This window comes from Scyliorhinus canicula, chromosome 18 (assembly GCF_902713615.1).
Source record: "Scyliorhinus canicula chromosome 18, sScyCan1.1, whole genome shotgun sequence".
Lineage (NCBI taxonomy): Eukaryota > Metazoa > Chordata > Chondrichthyes > Carcharhiniformes > Scyliorhinidae > Scyliorhinus > Scyliorhinus canicula.
In genome coordinates this window covers 6199982-6218015 of record NC_052163.1, presented here as the reverse complement: position 1 = coordinate 6218015, position 18034 = coordinate 6199982, and the positions used below count along the sequence as shown (strand labels likewise).

Genomic DNA, 18034 nt, shown 5'->3' with positions numbered 1-18034 from the left:
AACCTCCCCCGTATCATTCACCTCGAGGCACTCCTCAATACTTGCCCGGACCCTCCTACACACCTCCTCCTCCGCCAACAACCCCACATCCAACCGCCACAATGGACGTTGGTCCCGCACCTCCCCCATCTCCAACTCTATCCAATGCGGAGCGTGGTCGGAGATTGCAATGGCCGAATACTCGGCCTCCTCCACTCTCGGAATCAGTCCCCTACTCACCACGAAGAAATCTATCCGAGAGTAGACCCTATGTACGTGGGAGAAGAAAGAGTACTCGCGTGCCCTCGGCCTCACAAACCTCCATGGATCCACCCCACACATCTGATCCATAAACCCTCTCAGTACCTTGGCCGCCGCCGGCCTCCTACCCGTCCTAGAGCTGGACCGATCCAGTGAAGGATCCAACACCGTATTGAAGTCCCCCCCCCATGATCAGACCTCCCGCCTCCAGATCCGGGACCCGTCCCAACATACGCCTCATAAAGCCCGCATCGTCCCAATTTGGGGCATACACACTAGCCAGTACCACCTTCTCTCCTTGTAGCCTGCCCCTTACCATAACATACCTACCCCCCTTATCCGCCACCACCTCCGATGCCTCAAACAACACATTTTTCCCCACCAGAATCGCCACTCCCCGGTTCTTCACATCCAACCCAGAGTGGAAAACCTGCCCCACCCATCCCTTCGTCAGGCGGACCTGGTCCGCCACCTTCAGGTGGGTCTCCTGAAGCATTGCCACATCTGCCTTTAGCCCCTTCAGGTGAGCCAGTACCCTCGATCGCTTCACCGGCCCATTCAACCCTCTCGCATTCCAGGTGACCAACCGGATCAGAGGGCGTCTCGCCCCCCCTCCCCCGTTGACTAGCCATAGCCCGTCGACTGCCCGCCCCAGGCCAGCATCCCCTGCCCGACCCAGTCCCCACAGCGACAACACCTCTCCTCTGTCCCCCCAGCCCCCACCAGCTCCTTCCTGACCCTACCAGCAGAAACCCGGTATTCCCCTTTCCCCCCCTCCCTTCCCCCCCAGGCCAGGAACCCTCCCAGCCGCGAACCGTCCTTCATTGTACTTCCGTGGGTCAGTTAACTTCTGCTGACCCCGGAAACTCCCGCCAATAACCTGACCCCTCCCAAAGTGGGATCATCCCCCAATCTATCCCTCCTCCAGGCACCGCTCCAGCGCGGGGAAGAACCAGTTAAGGCCCCGCCTCCCCCGTCACCATCTCCGCCCCCCAGCCCCGCAGCGCGGGAAACCAAAGGAAAGCCCGCGCTTTCGCACTGCCCCACCACACCCTTCTGACACAGCTCCCAAATAACAGCCCCACTTCATACCCCCAACACGACATAGAATACAACAAACCCCCCCGACCCTCCCCGCAAGATACACAACTCAACCAATGCCCCACAGCAGAAAAAAACATAGCAGAACACCCCCATAAATAACCATATCAAAATTGCAAAAGTACAAAAAAAAAGAACATAGCAACAGCAGAATCCAGCGCTAAGATATTGCAACCGACCCCGCAACCCCAAACCCCTAGTACAAGTCCAGTTTCTCCGTCCGCACGAAGGCCCACGCCTCCTCCGGGGAATCGAAATAATAATGCCGGTCCGAATAAGTTACCCACAGGCGCGCGGGCTGCAACATTCCGAACTTTATCTTTGCCTGTAAAGCACCTCCTTCGTCCGATTAAATCCGGACCGCCGCTTAGCCACCTCCGCACTCCAATCCTGGTAGATCCGTACTACCCCTTTCTCCCACTTGCTGCTCTTCACCTTCTTGGCCCAGCGCAGCACACACTCCCGATCACTGAACCGGTGGAACCTCACCAGCACCGCACGCAGGGGTTCATTGCCCTTAGGCCTCCTGGCCAGTACTCTGTGTGCTCCCTCCAGCTCCAAGGGCAGATGGAAAGACCCGGCCCCCACTAGCGAGTTCAGCATTATAGCCACATAGGTTGTCAGGTCCGACCCCTCCAGCCCCTCCGCAAGGCCCAAGATCCGCAGGTTTTCCGCCTCATGCGGTGATCAAGCTCCTCGAAGCGTTCCTGCCACTTCTTGTGAAGTGCCTCGTGCCCCTCCACCTTACTCACGAGGACCACGGCCTCCTCCTCTCGTTCAGTGGCCTGCGCCTGCAACTCCTTGATGGCAGCACCCTGGGTGGTCTGAATCTCCGACAGCCTTCTGTTTGTTTCCTGCAGAGAGCTCAGTACCTCAGCCTTGAAGTCTGTGAAGCAGCGCAGGAGAGCAGCTAGTTGCTCCTGGGCCCACTGTTTCCACTCCTCTGGAGCTCTGCCGGCGGTCATCTTGGATCCCTTCCCCCGTTTTTTCTGGGGAGCTGCTGCTGCTTTTTCCCCCTTTCCACTCCAAGTTCGAGTCATGGACTGTGGGAAAAGTCGTTCAGCACACCTTCCCCCACCGGGAGACGTCGGAAAATTTCCGTTTTGGGCTCTAAAAAGAGCCGAAAAGTCCGTTTAAAATGGGAACTCCCAATGTGTGGCTTCCTACTTCATCACAGCCACCGGAAGTGATTGGGGGAATTCTTATGTGCACCCTATGATGGAAGATCAGATACTGATACTGCAGCTCAACTGCGCAGCCCAGAGGTTGCGTGAAACACTTTCATAGACCACCGTTAACATTTAATGTTCAGTAGTGATCTGCTGCTCCCGTTACGGGAGCCATGGAGGCCACTTGGTTTCCTTTTGTACTGCGTTTGGTCGATGTTTGTTGGGGGAGGGGGGTTTGTATGATAGATACCATGTATATGCTACCCCTCCTACCTCTGCAACCTGGGAGTTAGAACTGTTCGCTGCCATTGCTGGAGGGAGGGAGATGGTTTTCGCTTTCTCTTCCTCCTCCACTCTGCTCCATGTCAGTGCGAACATTCGGTAGTTGGACCACCAAGCGGCTTTCCACTGATGCAAGTTCACTGTAGGCGCTGTGGGGGGTCGTCTTTGTCTGGCAGCTGTGTGCTTGTCTTCTGCGACCCTTCTCGCTTCTATGGCCTGGTCCCCTGCCAAGGAGTTTTCGTTCCTTCCTCCACTGTGCCCCGTGTCAGCATGACCTTTCTCGGTGGTCTGTGCTGCCCGTTCTCATGCACATGTCCTCTAATAGGCATGCATACCGCATATACTCTGTATGGATGCACATTCTCAACGATATGCACTCACACACATACTTTCCTGTTCACGCAATGGCGCCTTTTCACCGATGTGGGTCTGCCACTGGGGCCGCGGGGGTGCGTTGACTCTCAGTGGGATTGTACTCTTTTTGATTTTTCGTCTCGATTTTGTCTTTGGTGTGCAGCTGGTATCATCATTCTATTCCTACCTGTTTTGTATTTTCCTTCGGTGAACGCTACTGATGCTGGTGGGCGGGAGGTGGGGTGTTCTCTCTCCTTCAGCTGTGTCCTATCTTGGCGTGATGTTTTCCAATGGTCTGTACTGCTCATTCGCACACTCATGTACTCTAACAGGCATGCATGCACAGCGATTCACGCATATGTTCACACACATACTTTCCTGTACACACATTGGCCGCTTTTCCAGCGATGTAGGTCTGCTGCGGGAGAGGGGTGGCTGCAGCTGGTGGCGTTGTTTCTTTGTTTTTAGCTTTGGCTTTTGTCCTTGGTGTACAGCTGGTGACTTTGTTGTCTCCCTGCCTGTGTTGTGTTCTTCTTTGGTGGTTACTCTGTATTTGGTTTGGTTTATAATGTACCAGATCTGTTCTGGACAGAACTCTGCCCCTCTTGGGAGTGGTGGAATGTTTTTTCCTCTCTCTCTTCCGCTGTGCTCCCGTGTTGAGGTGACCATCTCCGCTAGGCTGGACACTTGTTTTGAATTCCAGAGGCAGCAGCCAACATTAGAATACCGAAGAGCTGGGTCTCAGCACTGGGGGCTTTCCCACGACCAGAGGGTGAATGTGTGGAGTGGGGGGGGGGGAACCAGCGCCTGGTCCAGGTAACATTTCCAGCAAGTATCTGGGATACATCGTCTGGGGCCCGGTGCTCAGGGCCCAATGCTGCGGCCAGGGGTGCATGTGCAGGGTGTATTGGATGGCACCCTGAGGGATGGCAGAGGATGTGAGGGTGAGGAACGTTTGTGCGATCCGAGGGTAGGCGCTGTGGAAGTGGAAGTGGATCCGGGGTGGAAGCCATAGCCGATTGTCAGTCTGACACCCACTCCAGTTCCTTACAGATAGTACATTTTACACGCTACCTTGTACCTTGCAAAAGCTGCCCTTGCGGTGGCACTGGCAGACCAAGCGGCCAGACGCCAGAGAAGGCGGTGCCAGAGCGTCAACAGAGGTTCGAGGCAGTGGACCATGTGCAGGGCCTGCCCAACACCAGGACCGACTGGAGGACCCAGTCGCCTATCAGGCCAGGGAAGGGCCCAGAGGGGAAGGCCTGTGGCGGCCCATGGTGTACAAGCTTTGATGGTCCTTCAAATAGATAACGGACAGCATGTGCCACAGGAGTCTTCACCTCAACAAGGAGACAGTGTGGCACCAGTGCCATGTCCTTGTGGACTTGGCACCATCTGGAGGAGGAGAATACCTGCTCCCAGTGGGCATAAAGGTCACCGCAACCCTAAACTTCTATGCCTCAGGATCATTCCAGGACTCAAGCAGGGACTTGTGTGGCATATTCCAACCAACAGCCCACAAACGCATCCGTGAAGCCATGGATATCTTGTTTGCCCAGGCAGCTGACTATATAAACATTGACCTTGATCAAGCCCATCAACATGCCTGGGCAACAGGATTCTCCACCATCGCCAAGATGCCCCAGGTCCAGGGGGTAATAGATGGCTTGCACGTCGCCTTATGCACACCAGGCGGTGCGTGAATTTAGAGGAAGGGGTTCTATTCCCTAAACATCCAACTTAGTTCCGACCACCACCTAAAGATTATGCCCATGTATGCACGCTTCCCCAGGAATGTGCGCAACGCTTACATCCTGGGGCAGTTGGAGATCACTGGCATCTTCGAGAAACGCCCCATCGTGACCAGTTGGCTCTTGAAGGATAATGGGAACCCACTTAGGACCTGGCTAATGATGCCAGTACAGAGGCCGGTGACCGACACAGAGAACCAATATAATGAGGCCCATGAGGCCACCTGGGCTGACATTGGGCGGTGCATCGGACACCCGATGGTGTACTATGTTTTGTGGTGGTCTACTGTGCCCATCTGCCACAGCACCGGGTGACATGTTGGAGGAGAGGATGAACATATGGCCACCTCCGAGGAGGAGCCGGGTCAGAAGGGGCTTGAGGACAAACCAGGGAGGACCCGAGGGGCCAGGAGAGGATGGAGGACAGGCAGTGGCAGCGAGTGTCCGCCATGCCCAGAGAACAGGGAGGCCCTTATTCGCACCCGCTTTACATAGGACATGGCTTCATCAGTCATCTCTCCCCCTCTCCCCTTCCCACCCACCGTCACTGCCCCATCCGTGCCCTCTCCCACGCCTCACACTACCCCCTCCCTCACCCCGACCATCTCCCCAACCCATTACCCCAAAATCACCCGTCCCCCTCAACTGCCTGTTCCACCTTCCCAGGGTCTGAGTTACAACACTCCAGGGTGATGGGCCTGTGTTGGCACTGTCAGCGGGTCAATATTCAAGGCAGGAGGGAGGATGATGATACCCGCTTTGAGGTAAGCTTTGGTGCACCTCAATCTATGCCAAGTCTGACTCCTGTCTGACTGAGTGCACGCTCACACCCATCACCCGTATGAGGTATGACAGAGGCTTCACGTCTCGGCTGTAATGTTCTTTAATGGTGTACTATTGCAACCCCAACTGTCCCTAACCCCAATGGTGATGCCCCCACACACCCCCAGTGCCCTCTCAGTAATCCTCGACCTGCTTCGCCTTCGGTGCTCCAGTGCTATGTGAAAGAGTATCCCCAGGATGCACATCAGGGGTGGGCACAGCTTGCCCCAGTGGGCATCCTCTGGAGGGTTTGGAGTGAAGGGCGCCATCCGACTTGGCGATGGTTCATGTTTTGCCATTACACCCTGTTCTGCACGCTGACCCCGAAACGTGCCTTTGTCAGGGGGGAGAGCTGGTGACCGCCACTGTCACCCTGTGGGAAGGCTCTGGGTCGGCCTTCAGCACTCTCTCCTCCTCATCAGTGTCCAGAAGACCCTGAGGGTCACCTCGGATGAAAGGGCAGCTGTATTGGGCTCCAGATACCTCTGCGTCATATGGCTCTGTCAGCCCTGGCGACTCCCCAAATGTCTGCACCATGTTGTCCTCAGCGATGCCCCTCTGTGAGCAGGCCATGTTCTGGAGTGCCTCGTCAATGTCCACCTGCCTTTGGGTCATGGTCCTCAGTGACCAGGACGTGCTCTGGAATGCCTCAGACTGGGGCTGGGACATGGTCCGCAGCGTCCTGGAAAGGTCCACCTGAAACTGGAACACGTCCCCTAACAACTGGGACAAGCTCCACAGCACTTTGATAATGTCCATTTGAGACTGGGACAAGTTCTGCAGCACCTCAGAAAGGTCCACCTGCATCACGAACACATCCCCCAGCAAGCACTGGAGCTTTTCTACTGTGGCCCTGGATGTTGTCGAGACCATCTTGTGCACCACTCACCACTTCAAGTGGGCATTCACAATGACGGGAACATGGATCCCACAAAAGGCCCTGTGAACTCTGCATGTTGTTGTACCGATGGGCATCCAGGTATTTCCCATGGATGAAGGGAGGCTGCTGGCAGGAGCTTCTGTTGCTCCTGGCATATCAGACAGCTGCACATTACCCTTTCAATGTCCCCATCGAATCCGGGCCACCAGAATAACTGAAGGCCACCATCTTCATCTTAGAGGCACCCAGGTGCCTGTGAAGGTACTTCAGCAGGGGTTTCTGACCCTGCAGCGGGATTATCACGCGAGTTCCCCACAATGTGACACCATCCCCCAAACTGAGTTCCGAGAACATCTGGCCAAAAGGCCGGAGAGCCACCTGCACTCCGCCGCTCAAAAGCACGAGGTGAAGTTTCGCTAGTCCGGGATCCCGCTGCATCCATGAGCGTACCTGAGTAGCCATTATTGGTAAGGAATCCATAAAGTTGAGAGTTGTAACCACTTCATTTGGCACTGGTGGGGATGAGGAACTTACGGGCAATGGTACATAACTGAGAGCATCAACATGGGCAATCTTTGCACCCAGGTGGTGTCGAAATGAATATTCATACACAGCAAATGGAAGTGCCTCATGCTGAATTCTAGCTGAGGCAATGGGTGGATTCCCTTAGCCTCCCTAAAAAAGCCTGAGCAGTGGTTTATAGTCCATCACAATGGAAAAATGTTGCCCATAAACATACTGGTGGAATTTCTTGACTCCAAATATTACTGACAAATCCTCCTTCACGATTTAAGCATAATGTCACTCAGCATCTGCCAGGATCCTCACTGAGAAAGCAAGCTCCGTGCCGTCGTCCCATCCATGGCCAGCACTGCCCCAATGCCGTAGCGGTAGGCATCACATTTCATGATTAACGGCCGAGTCCGATCATAGTGCGTGAGGGGCTGCGCGGACAATAGATGCTTTTCTTCTCCGGCGGATGCTTTGTCCAGTGAAGCACCCTAGAGCCACTCCTGGTCCTTCCTCAACAATGTGTGGAGAGGAGCTAATAAAGTGACTAGGTTTGCAATGAACTTCCCATAGGGGCGGCATGGTAGCACAGTGGGTAGCACTGTTTTGTCACCGCGCTAGGGACCCGGGTTTGATTCCCGGCTTGGGTCATTGTCTGTGCAGAGTCTGCACATTCTCCCTGTGTCTGCGTGGGTTTCCTCCGGGCGCTCCGGTTTCCTCCCACAAATCCTCGAAAGACGTGCTTGTTAGGTGAATTGGGCATACTGAATTCTCCCTCAGTGCACCCGAACAGGCGCTGGAGTGTGGCATTTAGGGGATTTTCACAGTAACTTCATTGCAGTGTTAATGTAAGCCTATTTGTGACACTAAAAAAGATTATTGTCATAGTAGTTCACCAGGTTTAGGAACAATTGGAGGTCAGTGGCTTTCTTTGGGGTCGGGACCCCTTTTATGGCCCGAACCTTATCTTCCACCAGGTGTGGACCATTCCTGTCCACCATGTAACCCAATAGGTCACCGCTCTAGTGCGGAACACACACTTGCTCCTCTTTAGCTAGGTGCCTCCTTGGGAAAACTGCTGGAGTACATCTTGCAGGTTGACCATATGCTCCTTCTCCGTGGTGAGCACTTCGTCCAGATAGACGGCAACCTTCAGCAGACTCTGCAAGATATTCTCGTTTACCTGCTGGACAATCGCCGAGACCGATGAAACCCCAAATAGGAGGCGGGTGTATTCAAATAACCCCCTATGGATGTTTATGGTACCAGATTTCCAGGACTCAGGATCTTGCTCCATCTGTAAATAAGGGTGGCTCATGTCAATCTTCATGAAAGAACATTCTCCAGCCAGTTTTGCATACAAATCCTCCACTTTGGCAAGCAGGGCATAGGTGACAGACCTCGCCCTAAAATACCAGGGCTCAGCATCAGGATCCACGTGGATATGGGCCTTGGCCCCCTTTTCCTGCTCAGACCCGCCTGGAACATTTCAAAATATTTGCTCAGCCCGTCATACAGATTCCCGGTGTCCATCTGAAAAACCCGTTGCCAGTTGAAACAGAGGATTTTCAACCAGTCACGCCCCAACAAATTGGGCCCCGGTCCCTGCACCACAACCAAGGGAAGCGTACCAACTGCTGCCTATCGGTTACTGGAGTAACCATGGTCCCCACGATGTTCAAACACTCGCCAGTACAGTTCGCCAAACTTGCTTTCGTATCACGCAATGTCAGCGCCATGACGGGGTGACCATTGACTTGTAATATGACCCAGATCAGTTCTACCTTCGGGACTGCGGCGCAGTTCAATGCATTCAACAGTCCTCCTCATCCGAGGGAGCCCACGTGCAAGGTTCTGGTTCATAGCGATCTTGGCAGCTGCCATTCTCTGTGCCAAAATTGTTGGTCTGGCCATCACATGTCCTCAAACCACACATTTGGCATTGTGGCCGGCTCTCCCCTTCATCCTTGGAGGAACTATCCCGCCAGTTACCGGTAGCTCCCGAGAGCCTGACCGAGCTGCGGAATTGCCGCTGAGGCTGACCTTTCGGAGGTAATTTAGCCAGACCGGCATTAATCCGTCATGACGCAGGAGTTCTAAATTAAGGTCGGACCAAACTATGGACGCCATAGTTCATGGACCCCTGCAGCCCCTGCACTCCTTTCTCCGCTTGCTCCCAGGAAAGTGAAAGCTCTATGTCAAGTTTCAAATCCAAAGTGGGCTCCATCAAAAGCTTCCTCTGAGTGGCCATGTTGTTTATGCCACACACTAACCTATCCCTCAACATTTTGGAGAGGAACAACCCGAACTCTCAATGCTTGCCTTAGGCGGGACAAGGCGGGAAGGTCTAGAGTTATAATTTTCAGCAACCAAAGCGACCAGCTCATCAAACGATTTGGAGTCTGGTGATCCAGGTAGGTTAGACTTTTTATGACCCCAAACCCAGGGCTCCGCAGGTGGTCAACAGGATGAGTTTCTGACAGTCTTCCCCCAAAATACCATTAGCCTGGAAGGAATACTTCATGTGCTCAGCATAATGGCTCCAGTCTTCCGCACCCGCACCGAAGGCCTCCATCTTCCCAAACAGTGGCATCCAGAACAGCCATGTCCCCATGTTCTGGGATAGTAATCGACCGGGCAGCTAAGTAGTTCCATGAGCGAGTCTGGAGTTTCCTTTTGTCCTCGGCGCCAGTTTAGTAACTTGAGAAAGCCCGTGGTAATAGAACAGAGATTTATTTACTATATCCTGCTCATGGCAGTAACACGCTCCCACTTCAGTCCAAGCTTTGGGCCAGCTTTTATGTATGTTTTTAACGCGCTCCAGCTGGATAGTCTCTGCTCCCTATCTGGGAAGCTCATACTCCAGGAGACCTACAGAGGGATCAACAATGGTTTCCCCAGGATCCACGTGTGGGTTATAACACATATCTTCCTAATCTTTCAGTTCTAGTTTCTAGAAATAAGCCCTGGTGCTGTGTTTGCTTTTTTAATGGCCTTGCCACAACTTTTAATGAACGGCCTATTGGCACCGCAAGATCCCTCCCAAGTAAAACGTAACCTCCCTATTTTTCCTACCAAAATATACCACCTCCTGTTTCTCTCTGTTGGGGGAGGCAGTGGCGTAGTGGTATTGTCACTGGAATAGTAATCCAGCGACCCAGAGTCATGGTCTGGAGACCCAGGTTCGTATCCCGCCATGGCAAATTTTAAAAACCTGGAATTAAAAGTCTAATGATGACCATGAAACTATTGTTTATTAAAATAAAAACTCACCTGGGTCCTTTAGGGAACGAAATTTATCATCCTTACCTGGTCTGGCCTACATGATCTTCAGATCCACAGCAACGTGGTTGGCTCTTAAATGCTCTCAGGGATGGGAAATAAATGCTGACCCAACCAGCGACACCCGCATCCCATGAGCGAATAAAAAAAACTACATTTGCCAATTATTTTCCAAAAAGCAAGCATATTAATGTCCTTCTGTAATTCGTTACAACGCTCCTCAGCATTGCCTACCACTGCCACCCCTCATACCCACCCCCCAATATGGACTCATCCACAAATCTAAATTGTGTTTTTGACTCCAAAGTCCAAATCATTAAAGTAAATTGTGAACAGCACTGGCCCCAGCACTGTCCTTGAGGAATACCACTTCTCACCCTCTGCCACTTTACTCCCACTCTTTAGTTTCTCTCTTGAAATCCACGTCATTTCAAAAGCTCTCCCACGCCACAACAAAATTGGAAGGAAACTCTTAATATTCATCATGACAATCTCGAATAACGTGAAAGGTATTTTCAAGTTTACCTTTGAACTTACCATGTACATCAAGAAGCAACAAACAACTTGATATCTCACTAATTGTCCAAATCTTCTATTAAGATACTGTGGAGAAAACACAAAATTCTAATTTACTTTCAGCTTTATATCTCAATGCGTAAGGTTATTAACATTAATCTCGCCATATTATTAACTAGGCATGAGAATATCAGTCATCTCTTTTACAATGTTTGACACATTTTAATGCCTGCCTGTCATTACAGGGTTAAAGAGAATTTGTATATGCAAAAAAACTATTTATAAACATCGTGGAAGATGCCAGAACATCCATAATGTATGAAATTTAACAAATGAGTGAAGAACTCTATCAAACTGTCAACCGAACAGAAGCAGGAAATGAAATTTCTTATCCCTAAAAAATAAATCTGCCATGCTCATCAGAGAACAACCAAAAAGATTACACAAAATATGTTTCACTGACACTGATGAATCAGTCATTGTGGAAGAAATACAGCCTAAAAAGGTTGCAATATTAATCTATTCCCCTAATTCTTCTTGCCAAAGAGTAACATAGTTGAAAAGACAGAATGCATCTGCTCTCTAACTGTCCATAATCGGTATTTCATAGATTTTATCGAATTTACAGTGCAGAAGGAGGCCATTCGGCCCATCGAGTCTCCACCGGCTCTTGGAAACACCGCCCTACTTAATCCCACTCTCCACCCTATCCCCATAACCCTGCAACCCCATCTAACCTAATGGGCAATTTAGCATGGCCAATCTACCTAACCTGCACATCTTTGGACTGTGGGCGGAAACCAGAGCACCTGGAGAAAACCCACGCAGACACGGGGAGAATGTGCAGACTCCGCACAGACAATGACCCAAGCAGGAATCGAACCTGGAACCCTGGGGTTGTGAAGCCATAGTGCTAACCACTATGCTACCGTGCTGTATGTTTTGCATGGAAAGAGGTGTGCCTTTTCTTATCCTTGGAGATGCTTTCCAATTATATAATTCATCTGCAAGCAAGCTTTCATAAGTTTAAGGCCATAAGAAATAGGAACACGAGTAGCCTTCCAGCCCTTCGTGCCTCCTCTACCATTCAATCGGATCATGGCTGATCTGACATTCCGTACGTGCTCTTTCCCCATAACCCTTGTTTCCCTTGCTGATCAAGAATCTATCTATCTCAGCCTTAAATATACACAAGGACTCTGCCCCTACAGCTCTCCATGGCAAGGAGTTCTAAAGATTCACACTCCTCAGAGAAGAAATTCCTCATCTCGGTCTTAAATCGGCACACCTTTATTCTGAGACTATGCCCTCTGGTCCTAGACTGTCCCATAAGAATCCTGGGTGGGATTCTCCATTTCTGAGACTTTGTGTTGACTTCATCGCAGAATTTGTGGACTTTCATGACAGCAAAACTGGCAACGCACCAGGACCGATTCTGTTACTGTTAAGGGACTAGCACCGGCAGCACGTGGAACACAATTGATTCCAATGAGAAATGTGCGGGATTCGCCATTTCACAATTGATACTCAGGAGGTTGACAAGCTGCAGCTGCGTAAACATACTTCACTCTTCACACACACCATCCCAGCCAACAAGATGGCAATAAGGAGAGCGACACCAAGGTTTGCGGCGCCAAGCTGAAGATAACCCGGTAATTTTACACTGGGTGGTATGGCCTCAGATGGACTGCCCACCCTTGTCCTAATTGAAACCTTTAAGTGGCCAATTATTAATAATAATAATCTTTAATAGTGTCACAAGTAGGCTTACATTAACACTGCAATGAAGTTACTGTGAAAATCCCCTACTCGTCACACTATAGCTCCTGTTCAGGTACACTGAGGGAGAATTCAGAATGTCCAATTCACCTAACAAGCATATCTTTCGGGACTTGTGGGAGGAAACCGGAGCACCCGGAGGAAACCCACGCAGAAACAGGGAGAACATGCAGACTCCGCAGACAGTGAACCAAGCCGGGAATCGAATCGGTGTCCCTGGCACTATGAAGCAACAGTGCTAACCACTGTGCTACCATGTCGATTACTTAAGGGCCGTTTCCCACCCAGCCTCAATTTTTAGGCTGGCAGGAGTTGTTTCTGGGCATGGGGGAAGCCAGAAAATAACCTCAGGCCTCAAGCTGATGGGTAACCATCGGAAACCCAGGGTCAGATTGGCTGGTTTTCCTGGGGCGTGTTTCTCGGCGTCAGGAGATGGCCTGCTGTTGGCCGGCAGCGGGATCTTGAATCCACCTCACGCTGCTAGGAAACCCGCAGCATGGGTGAGTCATTGGCAGGAACAGCCAGAAGATCTCTCCCCTCCCTTTCTACCTGTGTGCACGCCCCATTTAAGGTCCAATTGCCTCAGGACCTGGCTGGGTGGGAATCCCCACCATTCCATAGTCATCGTACAAGGAAGCATAAAAGTAGAGGCAAAGAAATTAACACTGAATAAAAGCAAATTACTGCGGATGTTGGAATCTGAAACCAAAAGAGAAAATGCTGGAAAATCTCAGGTCTGGCAGCATCTGTAGGGAGAGAAAAGAGCTAACGTTTTGAGTCCAAGTGACCTTTTGTCAAAGCAAAAAGACATAGAAGATGGGAGATATTTATACTGTGGGGTGAGGGAATGAAAAATGAATCATAGCCACAGAAATCATGGGAAAAGAGTGCCCGTGACAGTCCCAAGAGAGAATAAAAGATGTGAAAGGCCAAACAGCAGAGAAACTAAAATCAGAGGGTAAACTGTGGCAGATATGGGGGGGGGGGGGGGGGGGGGGGGGGGGGGGGGGGGGGGGGGGGGGGGGGGGGGGGGGGGGGGGGGGGGGGGGGGGGGGGGGGGGGGGGGGGGGGGGGGGGGGGGGGGGGGGGGGGGGGGGGGGGGGGGGGGGGGGGGGGGGGGGGGGGGGTGGGGGGGAAGCCAAGGGGTGAGAAAAGGTAAGGAGAGTGGTAATAAGATAGGAGGGGGAATATATATATAAAGAAAGACAAGAAAGAAAGAAAATGTAAAAGACAGTTAAAGTGAAATGGAATTAAATCAAATGGGTCGAGGTGGGGTAGAACTAATCATCTGAAGTTGTTGAATTCGATGTTGAGACCGGAAGGCTGTAGCATGCCTAACTGAAAGATGAGATGCTGTTCCTCCAGTTTGTGTTGAGCTTCACTGGAACATTGCAGCAGGCCAAAGACAGACTTGTGGTCATGGAGCAGGGTCTTTTGTTGAAATGGCAAGTAACGGGAAGGTCAGGGTCCTGAAAGCGCACAAATAAAGGTACTCAGCAAAGTGATCACCCAGTCTACGTCTCCTTTATCCAAATCAAAGGTGTAGCAATGGGTACCCACATGGGTCCTAGCTACGCTTGCCTTTTTATGAGGTATGTGGAACATTCCTTGTTCCAGGCTACCCGGGTTTCCTGTCACAATACTTTATCAGTACATCGATCACTATTTTGGTGCCGCTTCATGCTCTAGTCCAGACCTGGAAAATTCATCAATTCGCTTCCAGTTTCCACCCCTCCATCACTTTCACCTGGTCCATCTTAGACACTTCCCTTCCCTTCCATTGACCTGCTGTCTCCATTTACAGCAATAGACTATCTACTAATATCCATTACCAAGCCCACTGACTCCCACAGCAATCTGGACTGCAGCTCTTCGCACCCTACACCTGTAGAACTCATCCATTCTCTCAGCTCTTTCACCTCCGTCGCATTTGTTCGATGATGCCACTTTCCAAAGTCGGTGCCTTCGAAATGTGTTCCTTCTTCCTCAACCATGATTTCCACCTACAGTTGTGACAGGTCCCTCAACAGCGTGTGGTCCATCTCCCGCGCCACTACCCTCACCCCCTCCCTCCCAGAACAAGGATAGAGTCCCCCACGTTCTCACATTTCACCCCACCAGCCTCTGTATGCAAAGCATAATCCTTCGCCATTTTCTTCAACTCCAGCGTGATGCCAACACATCTTCCCTTCACTCCCTCTGTCACACATCTTTCCTTCACTCCCTCTGTCAGCATTCCACAGAGATCGTTCCTTCTGAGATAATCTAGTCCACTCCTCCATCATATCCAACACCCTCCCATCACCCATGGCACCTTCCCATGCAATCGCAGAAGGTGTAACACCTGCCCCTTTACCTCTTCCATGCTTAACAATCCCAGGGCCCAAAACACTCATTTCAGATTAAGCTGCGATTCACTTTCAATTTGGTCTATTGCATTCGCAATGGGGCCTCCTCTATACCGGAGAGGACCAAACATAGACTGGGTGATCACTTTGCTGAGCACCTTCGGTCTGTGCGCATTCAGGGACCCTGACCTTCCCACTACTTGCCATTTTAACACAAGACCCTGCTCCCAAGCCCACATGTCTGTTCTTGGCCTTCTGCAATGTTCCAGTGAAGGCTCACAGCAAACTGGAGGAACAGCATCTCATCTTCCGGTTAGGCACGCTACAGCCTTCTGGTCTCAACATCAAATTCAATGACTTCAGATGATTAGCTCTACCCCACCTAGACCCCTTTGTTTTAATTTCCCTTTCATTTTAACTATATTTTACATTTTCGTTCTTTCTTGTCTTTCTTTATATATATATTCCCCTCCTATCTTATTACCCCTCTCCTTACCCTTTTCTCCCCTTTGCTTCCCCCTTCCCCCCCACATCTGTCACAGCTTACCCTCTGATTTTAGTTTCTCTGCTGTTTGGCCTTTCACATCTTTTATTCTCTCTGGGGACTGCCATTAACATATAGCCCCTGGTTTCTGTAGCCTTTTAGCACTCTTTTTCCTTGATTTCTGTGGCTATGACTCATCTTCATTCCCTCACCCCACAGTATAAATATCTCACCCATTTTCTATATCTTTTAGCTTTGACAAAGGGTCACCTGGACTCGAAACATTAGCGCTTTTCTCTTCCTACAGATGCTGCCAGGACCTGCTGAGACTTTCCAGCATTTTCTCTTTTGATTAACATTGACGACAGGCCAAGGGAATTTCACTGTGGATATCAGAGTCTATAAGAAGTCCTTGCCTCAATTTCCTCCATATGCCAGGCATATGACCATCTCCTACAAGAGTGGATCTAATGCCCCTTGCATTCAATGGCATTACCATCGCTGAATCACCCACAATCAACATCCTGGGATTACCATTTGATCAGAAACTGAACTAAAATAGCCACATTAATACGAGGCTTCCAGTGCAGGTCAAAGGACTAACATCCTAAGGCGAGTAACTGACCTCCTGACAACCCCCCAAAAAAACCCTGTGCACCATTTACAAGGCACAAGTCAGGTAGTGTAATGGAATACTCTCCAGCTTGCCTGGATGAGTGCAGTTCCAACAACACTCAAGACGCTCAACAGCACTGTACTTTTCAGTGTACTTTGGTACATGTGGCAATAAACCAAATCAAAGCATCAGGACAAAGCAGCCCACTTGATTACTATCTCCTTCACAAACATTTATTCCCTCCACTACTAAACAAATAGTAGCAGTCGTGTGTACCCATCTACAAGATGCACCACAGTAACCCATCAAGGTTCCTTCGACCACACCTTCCAAACACACGACCACTACCATCTCGAAGGTCAAATAGCAGCAAATACCTGGGAACCCCACCAGCTGGAGTTTCCACTTCAAGTCACTCACCACCCTGACTTGGAAATACATCGCCGCTCCTCACTCCTACAAGACTCCTCAACGACTTCCCCCTCGGACTGATCTGTTCCTTGTAAGAACACTATTCACAACGCCCTATGTTGCTCTTGCTCATGTATTTGCTTTGTTTGGCCCCTTGTTCCGCACTGTAACCAATCACTGTTTTGTCGATGTACCATTTGTCAATATTCCCTGTTGAATATCATAGATTATCATAGAATCTACGGTGCAGAAGGAGGCCATTCGGCCCATCGAGTCTGCATTGGCTCTTGGAAAGAGCACCCTACCCAAGGTCAACACCTCCACCTATCCCCATAACCCAGTAACCCACCCAACACTAAGGGCAATTTTGGGACACTATGGGCAATTTATCATGGCCAATCCACCTACCCTGCACAATCTTTGGACTGTGGGAGGAAACCGGAGCACCCGGAGGAAAACCCACGCACACACGAGGAGGATATGCAGACTCCGCACAGACAGTGACCCAAGCCGGAATCGAACCTGGGACCCTGGAGCTGTGAAGCATTTGTGCTATCCACAATGCTACCGTGGCATGTGTCTACTATGTACGTACTGTGTATGTTCCTCGGCCACAGAAAAATACTTTTCACTGTACTTCGGTACTTACAATAAATCAAATGAAATCACTGTCACTGGGGCAACATCCTGGAATTCCCTCCCTAACAACACCTCAAGAACTGCAGCGATTCAAGAAGGAAACTCACCACCACCTTCTGAAGGGCAACTAGGGATAGGCAATAAATGCTGGCCTAACCAGTGACACCCACATCCCGTAAATGAATTTTTAAAAAATCAGTGCAAACTTGCAAGAGTTCAATAGAGAAAATAAAAAGCAAAATGGGGAGAAAGTGGAAAGTAGAAACAGAACTTAAAATCACTTACCTCATAAGTACTGATAATGTTCAGTCTGTAGAAAAGTGGAATGTAGATTAGAGAAGTGGCTATCATTGTCAATAACCAGGTGAAGGAAAACATGAGAAACATAATCCCAAAGCTGTACACTTCTGCTGGATTTCCAATAACTGTAACAATAATTAGAAATAGCTAAACATTAGTATTTTGCACCTTTCCTATAGCAGTAAATCCATTTTCATTCTCATTGACATCAACATGAGTGTTCCTAGTTGTTATTGTCGAGTAGCCAATTCTTATTTCATTCTCGTGGTATGGGTATTGGTAGCCAGACTCACATTACTTTTTAAAAAGCCAGCATTAATTAGTTCAGTGCCACAGAGCAAAGTCCAACATGTATTTTTGTGATATCTTTCTGCAATTGTCCTTATTATCTACCACATTTTATCATCTGCAATCTTTGGGTTGTATATATTTCAGTCCAAATAATTAATATATACCACAACAAGCAAGGGACCGAGTACTGATTTCAGAGAAGCCAATAGGAAATAGCCTTGCAGTCACAAAAATACATGTTAAACTTTGCTTTGTGGCA

At 50.2% G+C, this 18034-nt stretch overlaps 1 protein-coding gene across 6 annotated transcripts in view; it reads right to left on the bottom strand.

Annotated features, from left to right (window-relative positions):
* LOC119953471 (sodium-coupled monocarboxylate transporter 1-like) overlaps window positions 1-18034 on the bottom strand; it is a 243059-nt gene that overhangs the window by 188542 nt on the left and 36483 nt on the right. For all 6 annotated transcript variants that reach the window (XR_005458029.1, XM_038777789.1, XM_038777786.1 and 3 more), the window contains exons 3-4: window positions 17470-17609; window positions 10929-10994 (exon numbers count right to left, since the gene is read on the bottom strand). Coding sequence is in view for 5 of the 6 variants with exons in the window: in XM_038777789.1 (XP_038633717.1) it covers window positions 10929-10994; window positions 17470-17609 (206 nt within the window). In the remaining variant the exon portion in view is untranslated. The remainder of the gene's footprint in view (window positions 1-10928; window positions 10995-17469; window positions 17610-18034) is intronic.